The following is a 17218-nucleotide window of genomic DNA, read 5'->3' on the forward strand; positions in this document are numbered from 1 at the left end:
TACAAAACCTTCAAATAATATTTTTTAAAGATATAGTTGGCGGATATTTTAAATATAAATATTTTAAACAAATATAAATAATCAGTGGGTCTATATTAATATAAATTAATAATAACGTCATTTTATAGCTGAGAATTTAAAAAAATATAAATAATGTGCAAGCATTTACTTCTTATACATATAACATTGATTGCTTCCAAAAAAACGCTCGAAATGACATCGATAAATTGCGTGTATGTGTGTAACTATAAAATATATATGAAATAAATTTGTGTGAATAAATAGTCTCAATTAAATTGAGGCATAAATCATCTGTGATAAGAAAGTAGATAACAAGTGAATAAGATAAATAAGTAAATAAACATGTCGTTTCAAACTTTCGGCGTGATATGTGACATCTAAACGTCTGAAAGTTGTGAAGAAAAGTATCGATATCGACATTTCTTGTTTTCATTTTTTTTTTATCCTCAAGTTCGAAGACACCGAGCGATTTAATGCTCGCTCAAAATCGAGCCTTTTTAGAAATTAAAGATAATGTGAGAAGAATGCGAAAAGAAAGTCTAGGATGCCATTAAAACGCGAGATATTTCGCGAGGTTCTCGATGAAATACTTAAATAATAAAAATACTAATAATACGAAATATTAAAAATAATTTTCTATTGGATCGAGAATTGAAGGATGATGAATTATTGCCTATTGATCGAGTCGTTTCAATTTTTTTAGTATAATTTAAATTAGTCTAAATTGCCCATTACTATAATTGTTCCTTGAATGGAACGTTGTATTTTATATTATTTATACTATTAATAATTAAAAAGAATTTGAAGACGTTTGATATAAAATTATTATTAAAGATTAAAAAAGCATAGATATGTTACTAATTTTTTTAAAGTCAATTTTTTAAAACAAAACTTTATATGAAAAAAATTTATTCTATATTTTCGATTTATTTTTCATACATAATGTAATCATTACCTTCCCCCAGTTGTATCACTAGTGATATATAATGTGATTATAAAATATGTATCAGAAACTTTTCAAAAACGCGTTCTCCAGAGAATACAGCAATGTATTTTCATCTGATTTAGAGGATTAATATTGAACTAAATGATATATTTTTAGATGATTTATATTAATGAATTAAAATGTAAAATTAACTGATATATTATCATATCATAAATTAGCAAAACTTGTAACAAATGTGTATATTAATGTGTATGGCTTATATAAATCATACTACAAATAAATCTCAATTTTTACTTGCGATTATGTGAAGTTTAATTAATTTATATCTTTGTATTCATTTTTTTTATTTATAATTTATATTATTAATCTTATGTTTATAGCTTATGTGTTAGTTTATTTTCAATAAATAAATTATATTTATTAATAATAAGAACAATGTAAAATCTTTGCTTTATTGTCTGCTATGTCTGTCATAATAAATAAAAAATAATGCAACCGATTTTATAAGTTTTTCTCAAATCAAATAATATTCGCATTAAATATTCTGCATAAATAATTAAAAATTCAGAAAGAAAAAGCGTCAAAACCAACATAACATCTTAATTTTTTTATTCTAATCGCTAATTAAGAGTTCAAAATAAAAGTGTATATCCACAATAAATATATTTATTCGAAACTGTGTTCCGTTAGAATATATCATAACATTGATAATATCGTATTAAACTTTTAAATAAATAATTGTTTTGCAAACGAAAATTACAATCTAAAAGATTAGTCTTTTAAAAATCAATATACTTAATGAAAACTATAAAAATTAGGAAAAAAGCAAATTACGAGCAATTATTTAATGATTTGAAAATAAAATTACATCGTCTGTTTTATTTATAAAAATAAACAATAAGTTTTTTAAGAAATCGTCTCGATTTAAGTGATCTATGTCAGTTTTGGTATCTTTCCTCTCTCTTTTGATTCTCTTTAAAATTGTTGATTTTCATTTTGCTGAACTCCAAAATCCATCAATTTGAATTTAACAAAATATTCTCGTTTTTAAAAATTCTCAAAGTAACTATCTTAATATAAATTAATCGATGTTGGAGCGCAACAAACAATGTAATAAATCGCACAAAGTGGAACATAGAATTTCCCCGTTACCCAAAAATCAAAACGATTTTGCACAGATTCGCGCCATGATCAGCGGGAAGAGCTCCCACCCCCGCCCCGAAAAAGGATCAAAATTTTCCTACAACGATCCACAAGACGCGCGAGATGTATATCGTTCCGTCCAATTATCACAGACACCCCCGTCGATCTCGTCGCACCAGGTCTCTTTTAATCGCGCGTCATTCTCGAGGAACGATCGGAACTTTTTCTCGCGTCGAGGTGAAACGTCAAACGTCAAACTCAAACTGCGCGGGACACGCGTGATCTATAACTCGGTAATTTTTGCCCGTTGCAGCAATCGGACCGCTTCCGCAGGGGTTGGCGAGGAGGGGGAGGGGGAGGAAGGGGGGAGGACAAAAGGGTTTCAACCGCGAGGATTATCATCCCCCGGGGCTCCCGCGACTGGGCGGAACACGCGTCTGTTCCTTGACACGAGAGCACGTGCGCGAGACGTCGGTCGAGCGACGACGATTGGCCGACAGGCGGGGCTGCGATTCTCACGGGGGTTGAACGAGCGCAACCCCTGAACCTGAGGGTTGACGGTCTTCCTCTTCCTCTCCTCGCGAGCGCGAAAGTCAACTCGCGTGATGCTCTCGCTGCCTCTCTCCGACTAATCGCGAAGAACCGCTGGGGTTATCGAGCGCAAACCACTTGAGAAATATAAGAGAGGAGAGAGAGAGAGAGAGAGAGAGAGAGAGAGAGAGAGAGAGAGAGAGAGAGAGAGACAGGAAAAAAAAGAGAGCGAAAAAATATTTATTTTATACTTTGAAATTTTAACTTATTTTCTCAGCATTTCTAGTAATGTATATAAGTGAAAAAAATTGATATATTCGTAGAAAAAGAAGATAAGAAAGAAAGATGTATCTATATATTTATTAATTGTTGTATAAAAAATTTCGTTTGAAAACTTTTGTGCAAATTTTATTAAAAAAAATTTTTTTTTATTGCCCATATGCAATTCATGTAAAGTAAAGCTATACTCTTGTCAGGAAATTATTTTAAAAAGTTCTAGAATCCTGAAACACGCGTTACGCGTACTTTTCAATTGGGGTTGAACATTTATTAACATTATTCGTTCTTTCCTGTTTTAATTACGCTGCGTAATTTTTAATTTGTAATCTAATTCAGGCTCTAGATCGACTTCGGCAAAGATTGATCCTTAATCGAAGATGTGCGACAGACCTTGTTGGAATATAATACACAATTTCTGTTACCGCAAGCTGGAAGTGACTGTGACATCTGGACGTTTCTCACGGCGCTGCGACGTTACGGTTACGCAAGACAAGCGTAATGACATACGGTGCTACTGAATATTTCATTTATTATTTCCGTGGAAATCAATGATCGCCATCTCCGCAATACGTATATGCGATTAGGCCATTGTTTCATCCGTTAGATATTTCATGCACTAATGTCTAGAACCCCTATACATGTATGCGAATTTTTTACGAGCTCACTGAAGTAATCATAAGACTAAAGGGAAGAAACTTTGTTAACTTCGAAAGATTTACAATATGGATATTATATAATATAATTTTATATAAAATATGATAAAATAATAATAAAGTATAATTTAATAATTTTAATAATTTTAATAATTTTAATTTATTTTTAATAAAGTATAATTTTATGTAAGTTCATAATTAAATATCAACGTTCTTAATAATAAAAATAATTAACGATAATTAATTAATATTATGCTGTATAATAATTAATATTAATAATTATCTCGATTAAGCTTGTGCACGTAAAATGTCAGATCCTCAGAATTGAAATTTAATGACAGATATTTATAAATATTACACTTGAAAAAATCTATTTCTTCTAAAATTAAAAAATTTCTGTAGAAATTTCATGAAAAATTTCTTTACGCATTTTTTTAAATATTTAATAGGTATTAAATATTTTAGTAATTAAGATACACAAGCTTATATATATATTTTTTTTTCATGTATTTGATATGTGTTTTTATCTATTTTTAAGAAGGATTTTTTATAGATTTCAGAGATTTTTAGGAGAAATTTTATATATTTCTTTCTTTCTTTTCTCTGTCTCTCTTTTCGGAAATTAAATTTCTAATATTTAACACAATTATTTATATTTTATAAAATTTTATTAGCGATACGGATCAATCTTTTACAGGCAATTTCATCTCAACATCGCCCAAAATATATATAAATTAAAGGAATAAAAAAAGCAATGAGAATTTCGATTTAAATTAAAGGTCGAATTAACGGTGACACTATCGAGTACGGTGAACCACGGAACTCTCCCATTTAACATCGATGTTGTCCCGGAGGGTGGAGATAGACAGGTCTGCCTTTGATAGCTCCCAGGATTCCCGCAGATCCTCGAGTGCCTCCTCGACGCGGCAGCGGGAGCAGAAAATCGCGCTGAAGTGGTAACGGGTCGGGCTAATGGCTCGGAGACGATATTTTGTTAAACAAGGAAACCTTTTATCGCCCTCCTACCGCGTTAAAAGACGCTCAATGCACAGGGACGGCCATTTGTTCCGACAGGCCACTCTATCAGCGAAATTTCAGTGTATTTGCTGAGAGAGCTAGACATTAAAAAAATACCATGAATAAAAAATAATTAAATAAAAATTATTTATAATTAAATAAAAATAATTAATTTTTCAAATAATACATATACATACATTTTATAGTTATATCTTGATTATAAAGATTTGAATTTTTATTTAATTTATGATGTGATCTTGAAAAAATACATCCACAACATTTCTGAAATTTTTTCAAATTCTGTGGATTAATTATTACTAAATTAATACAATTATTATTACTAAATTAATATAATTAATTAATATCTTTTATATAATGTATTTTATTAAAGCTTTTTTTAATAAATAAAATATATAGACATAATTTACAGTACATTAAATATATCGACGAAATTTCAAGCGTTGAAGCTTTTCATTCTCAATTCTACGCTAAAAGCGGCCCTGCACCGTTACTTCAATTGTCTTGTCACCAGAAAAAGAACGAAGTGTGAGTCCGAAGTGCGAACCGCCGACCGCCATGACAAGGTGTCACCTGCGATTTCTCACGGTTCGCCCACGCATATCTCGCAGATTCCTTCGATCCACCTTATATCTCTCGCTCGGATCTTTTCATGCTCTCGCCCTCTCGTTGAGAGTAAATAGCGACATCAACCAGCAGCATTCCATGTGTAAAGTTCGATTTTCTCGCATCGACGAGTTTAATTTTTTATTTCATTTCTACAGTTTAATGCTTTAAAAAATTTATATATTATGTAGTAAGATTTAAAAATGATTATTAAAGTCCATCTTCTATATCTCTCTTGTGTCTTGTTATATAATATCAAGATGACTTATCGCAGTCTTTTAATTTATCTCTAACAAAAAAGAAACATGAGTAAAAGAGATATACTTTGAGGATACAAAGAGGATGCGTTAATAATCCTTCTAAAATTTGTGACGGTTTATTTCAATGATATTATGTATAATTATACTTTATTAAACTATAAAAAATTAACTTAAAAAAAAATTACAAAATGTATTACTTTATCAAAAAATATTTTTAATCGATATTAACAACATTCTGTGTAATTAAGTAATAAATAATAAATTGAGCGGCTACTTATTCATTACATTTTTATAATAATATTAAAATAATAATTATGATATTAAATACCGCGCGTACACAGTAAATATTTATAATTACATTATATACTTTTTATACTGACAGATTTTATAAGCTGAGGTGTATTAAGGTATTAAGGAAAAGTAAAAAAAAAAGAAGTGGTTCCGGCCGGGATCGAACTGGCGACCTTCTGCGTGTAAAGCAGACGTGATAACCGCTACACCACGGAACCTTACGATAGGTGTCCTCTTAAATTTTATTGAAATGGACTTAATATTAATATATATATATATATATATATATATATATATATATATATATATATGTTAAAGTTATTAAAGTATATTAAAGTTTGTAATAATATTAACAATAACATATATATATATGTTATTATTAATATTATTACAAACTTTTTTTAATTAATGAGTCGAATGAATATATTTATAATATATTCATTCAATTCATTAATTAAAAAAAGTTTGTAATAATATTAATATAATAATATGTATATACACACATCCACATACACAAAGCAAGTAAACGACAAAAATAAATAAATAATACGCTGTTCTGTATTTAGAAATATATTAAATATATCATTCATACAAAAATTAAAAACCTATTATTTATTTATATTAAAAGTTGGCATACATTACACAAAAGAGTGTTAAACGTATGCTATGAGATTTGTAATTGTGTTACAAATACATATCTCTTATTCACTAAATTACATTAAAGTACATCGAACTTTATGCTCTAAATAATACCTTTTATTATTAATCAATTAACATTTCAGGACTTATTATTCATGTTTTATATTTAGTGTTAAAAAATATTATGATATTTTATAATATATATGTGTATTTATATTTTGCAAAACAAAACAACACAATAAAAAACCAGTTGATGTTTTTTTTTAACGCTTTGGAGGATATAAATATGTATGAGAAAAGAGAAGAACTTATAAATAAATGCAGTAAAATATCCTTCAGGGCCTAATAAAAATTAAAATCATAATGTGACTTGTTATAATAACATATAAATCATCAATTTTTGTAAAATTCAAGGTAAAGATACAATAAAATAAAACATTATATAAGATACGAAATGAAAAAAAATTATTAAAAGATTTCTCTAGTTTCTATCACTATTGTTTTATAAAAACAGGTAAAAATCATTATATTATAATAAGAAATTATCATAAAAGCATTAATTTAAAAACGAATTAATTTATGTAAAGTGATATAAACTGATAAAAATTTATCGATATCTCTGTTGTAGAATTTATTCTCTATAAAAATTGAATAAAAATACGAAGAGAAATTATTTAAGATCTTCTTATAGCAAGTTACATTAAGCTCTTATTTTCTGTGAGGCTAGAAATATTTATTGCATGTACATATTTCTCTACTTATTTATACACATATCGAAAGAGATAAGAAAAAGAATCGATCAGATCATTATTGTGCTTACTTGAAACACACCGGCCCGATCGCGAAACCAAAGGCCTGCCTCGGCGATCCATAGTCGATCGGATGAAAATCAACCAACGGCAATTGCTGCGGCTTTCTGGTGCGAATTAAGAACACGGTCTCGGCCTTATCCTTCCGATCCTTGCAGCCATCCGTAATTATATGGGGCCTGATCACGTTGTACGAGAATTCTTCCTCGTTGTCGCCGAGTAATCGCAGCGAAAGATCGTAACCATGAGTCGGATCATTATTGTTGTACCAGGCGACGCTATTAACGCACGTATAGGTAAAGTTTTGATAGGCTTCTTGACTGAGCAGACGCAAAACGTTCATTTGTACCACTCCGATCGTCTCGTACGTTATCTAGAAAGACGTGAAAAATTATTTTGGTGAAAAATTAAACGCGTAGAATTCTCGCAGTTTTATTCATCTACGTATTTATGCATTTATTTATAGGAAGAATGTTTTAGGGCAATATAAATAGGAAAGTGTCATAAAATATTTAATTGATACTATTATCAATAGTAATAATAATATTAATAATACTTATTAAAAAAAATTGCTAAAGATAAAACAATTTTATGATTAATTTAGAGAGATTATGATTGTGAAGAATATATATATGTATAAACATATATACGAAAAATAGAAGAAAAAAATTAATATCAAATAAAATAAATATATCATGAACAAGATCGATTATCGAAGAAAATAATGCATTTTTTTCATTGATATTAAGCTTCTTTCAACTTGTATCTTATAAAATATGAATTTATAAAATAAAGCAAAATATCGATGAAAAAATTGAATTTTTATATGTATAATAAATATTTATTTGTATAATAAATGTATATATGTTTATATGAAAATGCAATTTATACATATATGATAGCAAAATTCATATTTTTCCTAAAATAAAAACACATAAATGAGAAAAACTAGATTAATTATGATGTTAACTTAATTTTGACAATAATTTTGAGTATCGATGAAATGATAATTATGCAGAAGTATATCATAACATGTATTATTTTCTTCATTTATGAATTATTTTCATTAAGAAACTTTAGGAAATACATAGAAACAATTAATCATAAACTTGTAAAAATGAGAATTTCCTTAAACTTCCTTAAACTTACTCTGAATCCTCCGCGTAAACGCGAGTACCAGTCAACTTTATTGTTTTCTTTCTTCCATGGTATATTTGGCATACTACTACTATGAATATCAGGAAACACGCAGGTCTCGCCCATATTCGAGATGTTGCAATATACATAGATAGCATCGTCAGGCATGCCCAGATTTGGATCAATCCAATACCAACCTGTTTAATAAAATATAATAAAGTTTTTAACCCTCAACAAATACTTAGTATATTTTTTCCGATTTTGTAAAATATTCATAATTATAATTAATAATAAATATAAAAAATAAAGAACTTTACAAAGATAAATTTATATAAAATATAACTTCTCAAAGTGTTTTATAAAATTTTTCTATAATGATATATACATATACGAGTACATATATATGTAATATAAATCTGTTATTAGAAACTTTAAAAAAATTTATAATATTTGAGAATTTAACGGAATTTAAAAGAATGAAAAGAATAGTATCAATATTACTTATAAATTTAAGAAACTTTAATTATCATCTGATTTAAAAATTAAATAATGGAAGATAATTTTTTACCATCCTTGAAATGGGGATGTCCGTAAAATAAATCCTTGCATGTTCTTACTGGATTATTTCTTGTACCAGTTGGTCTGTACCTTCGATCCAATTCTTGTCGTATGTTAGAAATAGATCTGTATATTTCTAAATACTTCACATCCAACTCTTCCTCTTCATCTCTAAAATAGATCAAAGTAATTGATCAAATATGGATAAAAAATAATTGACGGAAAATCTTTACGATTCTAAGATTTAAATCTGCGTTAAGTGAAAAATTTTTATCAAATCTAATTCTAAAAATAAGACAGAATAAAATCACTTCATACAATGTATAATATTCCAAAAGTGAATAAGACTTGAGAACGTTTATATATTTCAATTCTACATCGAATCCTACAAGACACTTACATATCTTCTGGAGCATCGCGTTTTTTTCTAGCTAATTGATGCGGTGGTGTGACTCCATCGAAGCTGAAGGGTTCCATCGGTGGACTAGGCGGTCCTGGTGGGCCTGGCGGACCTGGTGAGCCTGGGATACCTGGCACTCCGTCATTTCCTGCGTTTCCTTTGGCCCCGGGCCATCCTGGTGGTCCTGGCAAACCGGAAGGTCCTTGTTCCCCTTTGAAGCCGATTGGACCTGTAGGTCCGAGATTTCCTTTGAAACCTTCTGGTCCAGGCAATCCGCGTTCGCCTTTTTCTCCTGTTTCTCCTTGATCGCCTTTGATACCAAAGCGTCCTGGTTCTCCTCGATGACCTTTAATGCCTCTGCGACCTTTGTCACCTTTTGGGCCATTCGGACCAATTGGTCCAACCATTCCAGGGGCACCGATGGCGCCCGGCATTCCTGGAGGACCGTTTTCTCCGGCCGCTCCTGGCAAACCTCTTTCTCCTGGAAAGCCGGGCAAACCAGATGGTCCTTGGGGTCCAATAAGTCCTTGAGGTCCGGGCGCTCCAAACGGGCCTATATCTCCTTTATCTCCTGGTAAACCTGTATTACCTTGCTGACCTGCAGGACCTTCCGGGCCCTAAAATCAGCAGTAATTAAATAAATAATTTAAATTAAAATTAAAATATATACCTTTTATATATTTTATGTATTTCAAGAGCTTTTATTTTTCCCAAGAAAATTAGATTCTTAAATATATAATTGCTATTTTTGAAGAGTCATTTTGTCCTGGAGAATTATTTTATTCCTAAATGATAAATTAAATTTCTCATACTGGTTTTCCAGGAAGACCTGATAATCCTTCCTTGCCAGGTGGTCCAGCTTCACCTGATGCGCCTGGATCGCCTGCTGGTCCATCTTCGCCATCCTTTCCAGGCTCACCTTTTACACCCATGAGACCAGGTTCTCCTGGTGGACCGGGAAAGCCAGGTAATCCAATATCACCTTTTGGTCCTTCGAAACCAATTAATCCTCGTGGTCCAGGAGATCCAATTAATCCATCCTTGCCTTCTTCCCCTTTCGCTCCTGGAGGACCTTTTTCTCCCTTAACACATCAAATATGAAGCAATAAAATATTTGATATATAATTATAGTTAACATATAATTATAATAAAAAGATGGTTCTTCATAAAAGATAATTCTACATAAAAAATTACCGATTTTATATTAATTAATTTTTATCTCTATTATCCTCATATTAACAAAATGCTACTGTTTGCATATGCAGTTTTGATTTTAGTGAATTTTATTACAGTATTTTAATACAGAAATATGTTTATTATTTTGAGTTTTTGTTATTTTATAAAAATTATTTAAAAACAATTTTCTAAAAATTATCCAAATTAGAATTATAAAGAGATAACTTAAAAATTATATTAGAATTGTAAAGAGATAACTTAAAAAATTATATACGTGTATGTATATTTAAATAAATTGACTTAAACATACTTTGACTTAAATAATTATTTATAATTGATTGTAATATTATAAAGTATGTAATAAATAATATTTTTATGTTATTAATTTTATTTCGTTGCTTACTATATTTCAAAAAATTTATATGCATAAATAATCAAATAAGTAATAACATGTAAATTATTTTTTTATAAATTTTATAAACACATGCAATTTATATTACCTGTTCACCCTCTGCTCCTGGTTTTCCAGGAGGTCCTGCCATCCCATTATCTCCTTTTTCACCTTGATGGCCTTCTAAACCTGGTGGTCCTTCTGCACCTTTAAGACCTTTCGGCCCTTTCAAACCTCGTTCTCCTGGAGTACCTGGTGGTCCCATGGGACCAACCGCCCCAGAATCTCCAACTTCGCCTTTTACACCTGGTGGACCTGGTAAACCTTGCGGTCCTATAGGTCCAGCTGGTCCTGTTGCTCCGACTGGACCAATCTCACCTTTTAATCCTCGCTGTCCAACCTCACCTGGCGATCCTTTCTCTCCAGGAGGACCAATTAAACCAGGTTCACCACGTGGCCCTTGTATTCCTTGCGGACCTTGAAGTCCCTATATATTATAATTGCAAGATTAAAAGAATGAATTTTAAATTATTCTTACATTAGTATTCTTCTCCAATGATCTTGACTTTCACATGTATTGATTACATCATAATTTCTAAAAAAACTAAAATATTTTGAAGATTACTCAGAGTTATATTGCTAACATACATGTGTGAAAATCAAGATCTCTGAAAAGGAGAGTATACTAATATAAAAGTTTATTTCATTATATTTTTTCTTTTTAATTACTTAATTATTACCATATAATACCTACCATTTCCCCCTGAGATCCTTTGAATCCTTTCTCACCAGGTGGACCTACGTTTCCCTTATCACCGTCTTCACCCGGAAGCCCAACTGGTCCAGGTGAACCAGGTAAGCCTCGTTGACCTGGTAAACCGTCACGACCTATAGGTCCAGGTAACCCAGAATCACCCTAGATTAATCATAGATAAGATATATTTATCGTATTGTCTATATAGTAGTATAGTATTATATTATTTGAGTCATTATATTATTTGTCATTATGTTATTTGAGTTTGATGAAAATATATATATTTTAATAAATTAATTAATATATATATTTTGTGTATATCTTAAAAAAAATATAAAAAACTTTTAACAAAAAAGAATATAGATTATTTTCTCTCTTATACATATAATAAAGTTTATTTTAGAAATCTATAATTTGTGACAAAATTCGAGATAGAATTTTATCTATAATTTTATATATCATGTAAAAAAAAATATATATATAGGAAATATATTTATAAAATATACATATATGTACAAAATACATATAAATACATGTATACATTTATCAGGAAATATGACATATATAAAAATTATAAAGAGTTTTATTTTAAGTCCTCGCTAGCAAGTTATAAATCATTCAAAGGTAAATTTTACCTTTTCGCCTTTAAGTCCGATGAGTCCCCTTTTTCCTTTAGGCCCTTGTTTTCCTTCTGGACCTGGAATGCCGTCTTTACCAGGTTCACCCTGAGCACCTTTATCGCCGGGGTGACCAGGTGCTCCGATAGATCCGATTTCTCCTTTCGAACCAGGCATTCCCTTGAAAATTTATAATTATTATGACAGTTATTCATATTATCTATTAAATATTATAATTAAATATTAAGAACTTTTGATAAACTTGCATCTCATATAAGCATCATTCTTAATAAAACTAACAGGCAGACCGTTCAATCCTCTTTCGCCGGGAAATCCTGGTAATCCGCTAGGACCTGGTGGACCTTTAATTCCTGTCAAGCCAGATGGACCCGGCGGTCCTTCTTTTCCTTGTTCACCTGGCGGACCAACTTCTCCCGGAACCCCCGGACTACCAGGTGCTCCAGGTTCGCCCGGTTGACCAGGTTCTCCAGCTGGTCCTTGAGGACCGATAATACCAGGAGTTCCTGGAGGTCCTGCAAGCCCGGATTCTCCTATTGGACCACGTTCGCCAGGTGGTCCCGGTACACCATCTTTTCCGTCGAAGCCTGGTGGGCCAGGTGGTCCCACAAAACCACGTGGACCTTCAAGACCGGGAGGGCCAATCTCACCTGGCACACCAGGAGATCCTGGTTGACCAGTATCGCCCTTTGGTCCTGGCAATCCTTCCGCGCCTCTTCTACCACGTGTTCCTCTGAAACCCTATATAATATACAAAATAACTAAAATTATTTATATAGCGAATTTCGAATAAACAATTAACGTGATATTATGTTTTGATATATTTTACATTGAGCGTTATTAGCAGCAAAATATTTTTTATTGTGTTTGTATCGCGTGCACGAGAATCTCTAGTAAAATGTTTTATAAAAATAATTTACCCTCGGCCCTGTTTCACCACGTTCCCCTTGCATTCCATTGCTTCCCTGAGAAGAAAAAAAGAAGAGCAAATAATTTTATGAAGATCATTAAAACATTATATAAACTTTATATTTAAGAATTTTCAAGAAGTTACTCTTTCTCCTTTATCGCCGTTAGAACCTTGTGGTCCTGGTTGTCCTTTATCTCCCTTTTCTCCAACATTTCCTGGAAATCCAGCATATCCAGGTACACCTATTTTCCCCTTTTCTCCGGGCAGACCAGGAAGACCAGTTTCACCACGAGGTCCTTCAAAGCCTTTTGGACCTTCCAATCCTTCAAGACCTGGAATTCCCTGCGGTCCCGTTGCCCCAGGCTCTCCTTTCGCACCAGTATCACCTTTTTCACCTTCTAATCCTCTCTCACCTTTCTCGCCGCGTTCACCCGACGGACCACGTTGTCCTTGATCACCTTTCACACCCCGCACGCCTGGAAAGCCTACTGTTCCTTGCGGTCCCAAAGGACCTTGTTCGCCTTTCATCCCAGGAATTCCGGGATTGCCCGGAAGACCAGGGGGTCCGTCAGCGCCCGAAAGACCAGGAATTCCAGGCTTTCCTTGTGGGCCCTTTTAATAAAGTTTAGTTATTAGGTACATCTAGTCATTAATAATAAGATGTGAAAATCTTAATACAATCAAAAATAGTTGTAAAAATAATTATATTTTTCACATTGAAAAACTAATTATAATTTTTTTATAAAACCTAAATAAGTTTGACTAACTCTTATACTGCAAATCATTAAATTTGTTTCTGTCAGAATATAAATAGATAAAATGTTATATTTGAAGGACATATAACACAACCGAAATGAAAATAATTCTCTTGCAAAATTAGAAACCAAAAATGTATAGTGAAATAAAAATTTTTTCTATGAGGATCTATTTAAAAAAAAATTAATTTTAAAAATTAGAATACATAATAATCTACGATCTTCTATCATGTGTTGAATTTGATTTAACAATAGTTATTAATACGTAAATATAAAAATATAACATTGTATATGATGAAACGATTAAAAATCACTTATAGTAACTTACTGAAGAAATTATGGGTAAAATATCAATATCCACTTTTATTACTTTTTAAATAAAATATTGTATTTCCTACATATATTTTAATAACTAGTTGAAAAATGTAAAAACACTAACTTACGACTAAACCAATCGGTCCTGGTAAACCTTGAGGTCCAGATGGTCCCACAGCACCTACAGGTCCTGGTTGACCTGGTGCACCAGATAGACCGGGCGGTCCAGCATTGCCTTTAGAACCAGGCGGACCTTCATTTCCAGGAATACCAGGATTACCTGGTAGACCAGGAAAACCTCTTGATCCAATAAATCCTCTCGGACCCTGCACAAGTAGACATTTTATAAAAGTTTTATTTTTTATTTTCTAAAGATTATTTTTTTGTAAATATAAATATATAAATTCAAAAAATAAATAATTCGATAAATAATTATTAAAAGATTTATTCTGTTTTAAATATAATAGAATAATAAAATCTTTATAAATTCTTTTACTTCTATATAATTTCAAAAATCTTAAAATGCTAATATTTATTGGCACATCTTATATTTTGTTAAACGTTATTATTTCTCAATATTTTTTTTTTAGAAAAATTCTCGAATTTATTATAATAATATATTATAATAACGATTTTATTATTATTTTACCAGTTCACCAGGTACACCGGGTAGACCAGGAGGACCGTCCTCGCCTTGCATCCCTTCGTGACCTGGTAAACCCGGTTCTCCAGGTATCCCTGAGGGTCCCCGTTCGCCCTTATCACCCGGTAAGCCTGGTAAGCCTATCAATCCTGGCTCGCCCTTCATTCCCGGAGGGCCAGTAAAACCGCGCTCGCCATCTCTGCCAGGATGACCCCTCCTGCCCTCTCTACCAGAAATTCCGGTAGGTCCTATGGAAAAAACATTGCTTTTATATTTGCGAAAAATAAAGGATTAAAAAAAAATAACAAAGAATTTACTTTATAAAATCGAATTTTTAATTTAAAAAGTTTTTAATCTTAAAAATCAGGATTTTTTTAAATCGAAAAAGTAGAATAAATTAAAAATTTTGTTTTCTAATTTCTTTCTTCTTTAATATTAAAAATTAGAAATTAATAATTTTACAAAATAATTTTTTATCAACCGCATTTAACCGCTCACCAACTTTTTATAAAAATTACAAAATTATCAAACTTGCTATTGCATACCTCTCTCCCCTCTAGGTCCGGGTTCACCAACGTCACCAATATCTCCTTTTTCACCCTGAGGTCCAGGCGGCCCGTCCGATCCTGGGATGCCCGTGAGTCCCATTGGACCTTCTATACCTCTCATTGTAAGCATGTGTTGCGATAATATCTGCTTTATCAGTTCTACTTGGGAATCTGGTCCCTTCTCGTTTCCCTGACTTAACAAGGGTATTACGAAAACATTACCCGGTGGACCCACTACACCTGGTAATCCAGCCAATCCATTTCTGCCGGGTTCGCCTTTGTTGCCTGGAGATCCAGGTATGCCTGGCGGTCCCGGAAATCCACGAGGACCTGGTGGACCTCGAGCATTGTAATACACTTTATTAGGATGCGTTGAAACAGTATGTATATATTCTTCGTTATAAGGATCAATTGTTGACTCGCCGTAATACTGTTGATTATTTGATTCATACATATTCGTAATCGTTTCCGCTTCATAAGACGTCTGAAACATTCAACATTAGTGAATGAAAACTCATGAGAAACAAGGTTCTATCATTAATTTTAAATATATAATGTAATATTTTAAAACTATTGACTTTAAAACCAATAATCATATTTTGTATAAGAATTTTTTTTGACATGGATTTTCTAGATATTTTACTGAATTTACAGGATATTTAAAATGGAACACATATATTCTGCATGTGTGTGCGTGTATTGTATAAAATTAATAACTTATTGTTAGACTTATATATTAATCTTTTTTCTTTCTTTATCTTTTTCTGTTTTTCTATTTTTTTCTATGCACATTAATTTTGCGTAGAGTTTCGCAGAATTAAGGACATTACTAATATTATAATATAATCAAAAGTAACAATTTAGTTTAATTTTAACAAATTTTTATGATTCTATAATAATATTTTACATGGATTGTTTCTTTTTTTTATAAATTTCTATTTTATCAAAAAATAATTCAATAAATATTATATAAATATGTAAAATACATTATTGCAAATGATAATTTATCCGTTCAGATTGTGTGTAAAATTATCATAAATTATCTTCTTTATTACATTACTTTTTAAATATTAATTTTATTCGTTTAATATTTATTCTTACGGGAATAACTGTATCATCTCTATCCACATCTTTCTCGTTCTCTTCTTCATAATCATCGTCATTCCTCGATGATGCATTATTATAATTCAGTCTGTCTTTTAATTGACGTTTACAATCTGGCGCAAATATCGTGCAAATCTCATAAGCGGCGTCTGGATTTGGAGCGATTTTCAGCATCTCGAGACTTCCCTAAAAGGATATAAAATATATGCAATAATATCATAATTTTAATTTTTATCCACTTCACGATTAAAGTTTTTTTTTCATTTCAAAAAGGAAAATTTTATAAAAGACAGATTCTCTGTCATAATATCAACAATATCTTATATTATTATCATTGCAAATTTTTTTCCTCACCAGATATAAACCACCATTAAGCTGTTGTCCAATCATGAAGATGCCGGTGATCGTTTTCTCGCGATTTCTTTCCAGCTTCCTCGTGATATGTCTATCACAATCGAGAATAATCGTAACGCTGTCACCCTTGATGCTAATTCCTAACCGATGCCATTCCCCATCGGATATATCGACATCGAAGAAAATTACGTTCTTGTCTTCCCTATTTGTGTTGTAGAGGAGGCTGACATTGCGTCCCAACGAAAGGACCAGCTGTTCTTCGCCGATTTCGCCATAGATGGTAAAGAGTATCGGCGTCGTGTAATCTACGGTCAACAACTTTAAA

General features: G+C 31.5%; 1 protein-coding gene and 1 non-coding gene across 2 annotated transcripts; both read right to left on the reverse strand.

Moving 5' to 3' along the window:
• Positions 1 to 5910: 5910 nt before the first annotated feature.
• On the reverse strand, positions 5911 to 5983 carry Trnav-uac (transfer RNA valine (anticodon UAC)). Its single transcript has one exon. It is a non-coding gene; the product is annotated as a tRNA-Val (tRNA).
• Positions 5984 to 6970: 987 nt separating this feature from the next.
• Positions 6971 to 17040, reverse strand: LOC145974569 (uncharacterized). The gene is made up of 16 exons (XM_083104467.1): positions 16894 to 17040; positions 16537 to 16725; positions 15433 to 15919; positions 14894 to 15135; positions 14373 to 14570; positions 13319 to 13786; positions 13185 to 13229; positions 12547 to 13005; positions 12265 to 12426; positions 11630 to 11791; positions 10985 to 11362; positions 10121 to 10390; positions 9309 to 9925; positions 8919 to 9079; positions 8363 to 8547; positions 6971 to 7586 (listed from the first exon to the last, which is right to left on the reverse strand). The coding sequence occupies exons 1-16, from the start codon at positions 16927 to 16929 to the stop codon at positions 7221 to 7223; spliced, it is 4425 nt and encodes a 1474-aa protein (XP_082960593.1). The 5' UTR covers positions 16930 to 17040; the 3' UTR covers positions 6971 to 7220.
• Between the last annotated feature and the right edge of the window lie 178 nt (positions 17041 to 17218).

Source organism: Camponotus vicinus, unplaced genomic scaffold, assembly GCF_025532165.1.
Source record: "Camponotus vicinus isolate PSW18456_S1 unplaced genomic scaffold, iyCamVici1.0 SCAF_7, whole genome shotgun sequence".
Classification (NCBI taxonomy): Eukaryota; Metazoa; Arthropoda; class Insecta; order Hymenoptera; family Formicidae; genus Camponotus; species Camponotus vicinus.

Excerpts from the sequence above, each read along its gene's own strand:
- LOC145974569 (XM_083104467.1), bottom strand. The coding sequence starts at position 16,929 with ATGATTGGACAACAGCTTAATGGTGGTTTATATCTG. Across the intron at positions 9,926-10,120 it reads CAGGTCTTCCTGGAAAACCA|GGCCCGGAAGGTCCTGCAGG; the intron begins GTATGAGAAATT and ends TGCTGATTTTAG. Across the intron at positions 8,548-8,918 it reads ACATCCCCATTTCAAGGATG|GTTGGTATTGGATTGATCCA; the intron begins GTAAAAAATTAT and ends TTTATTAAACAG.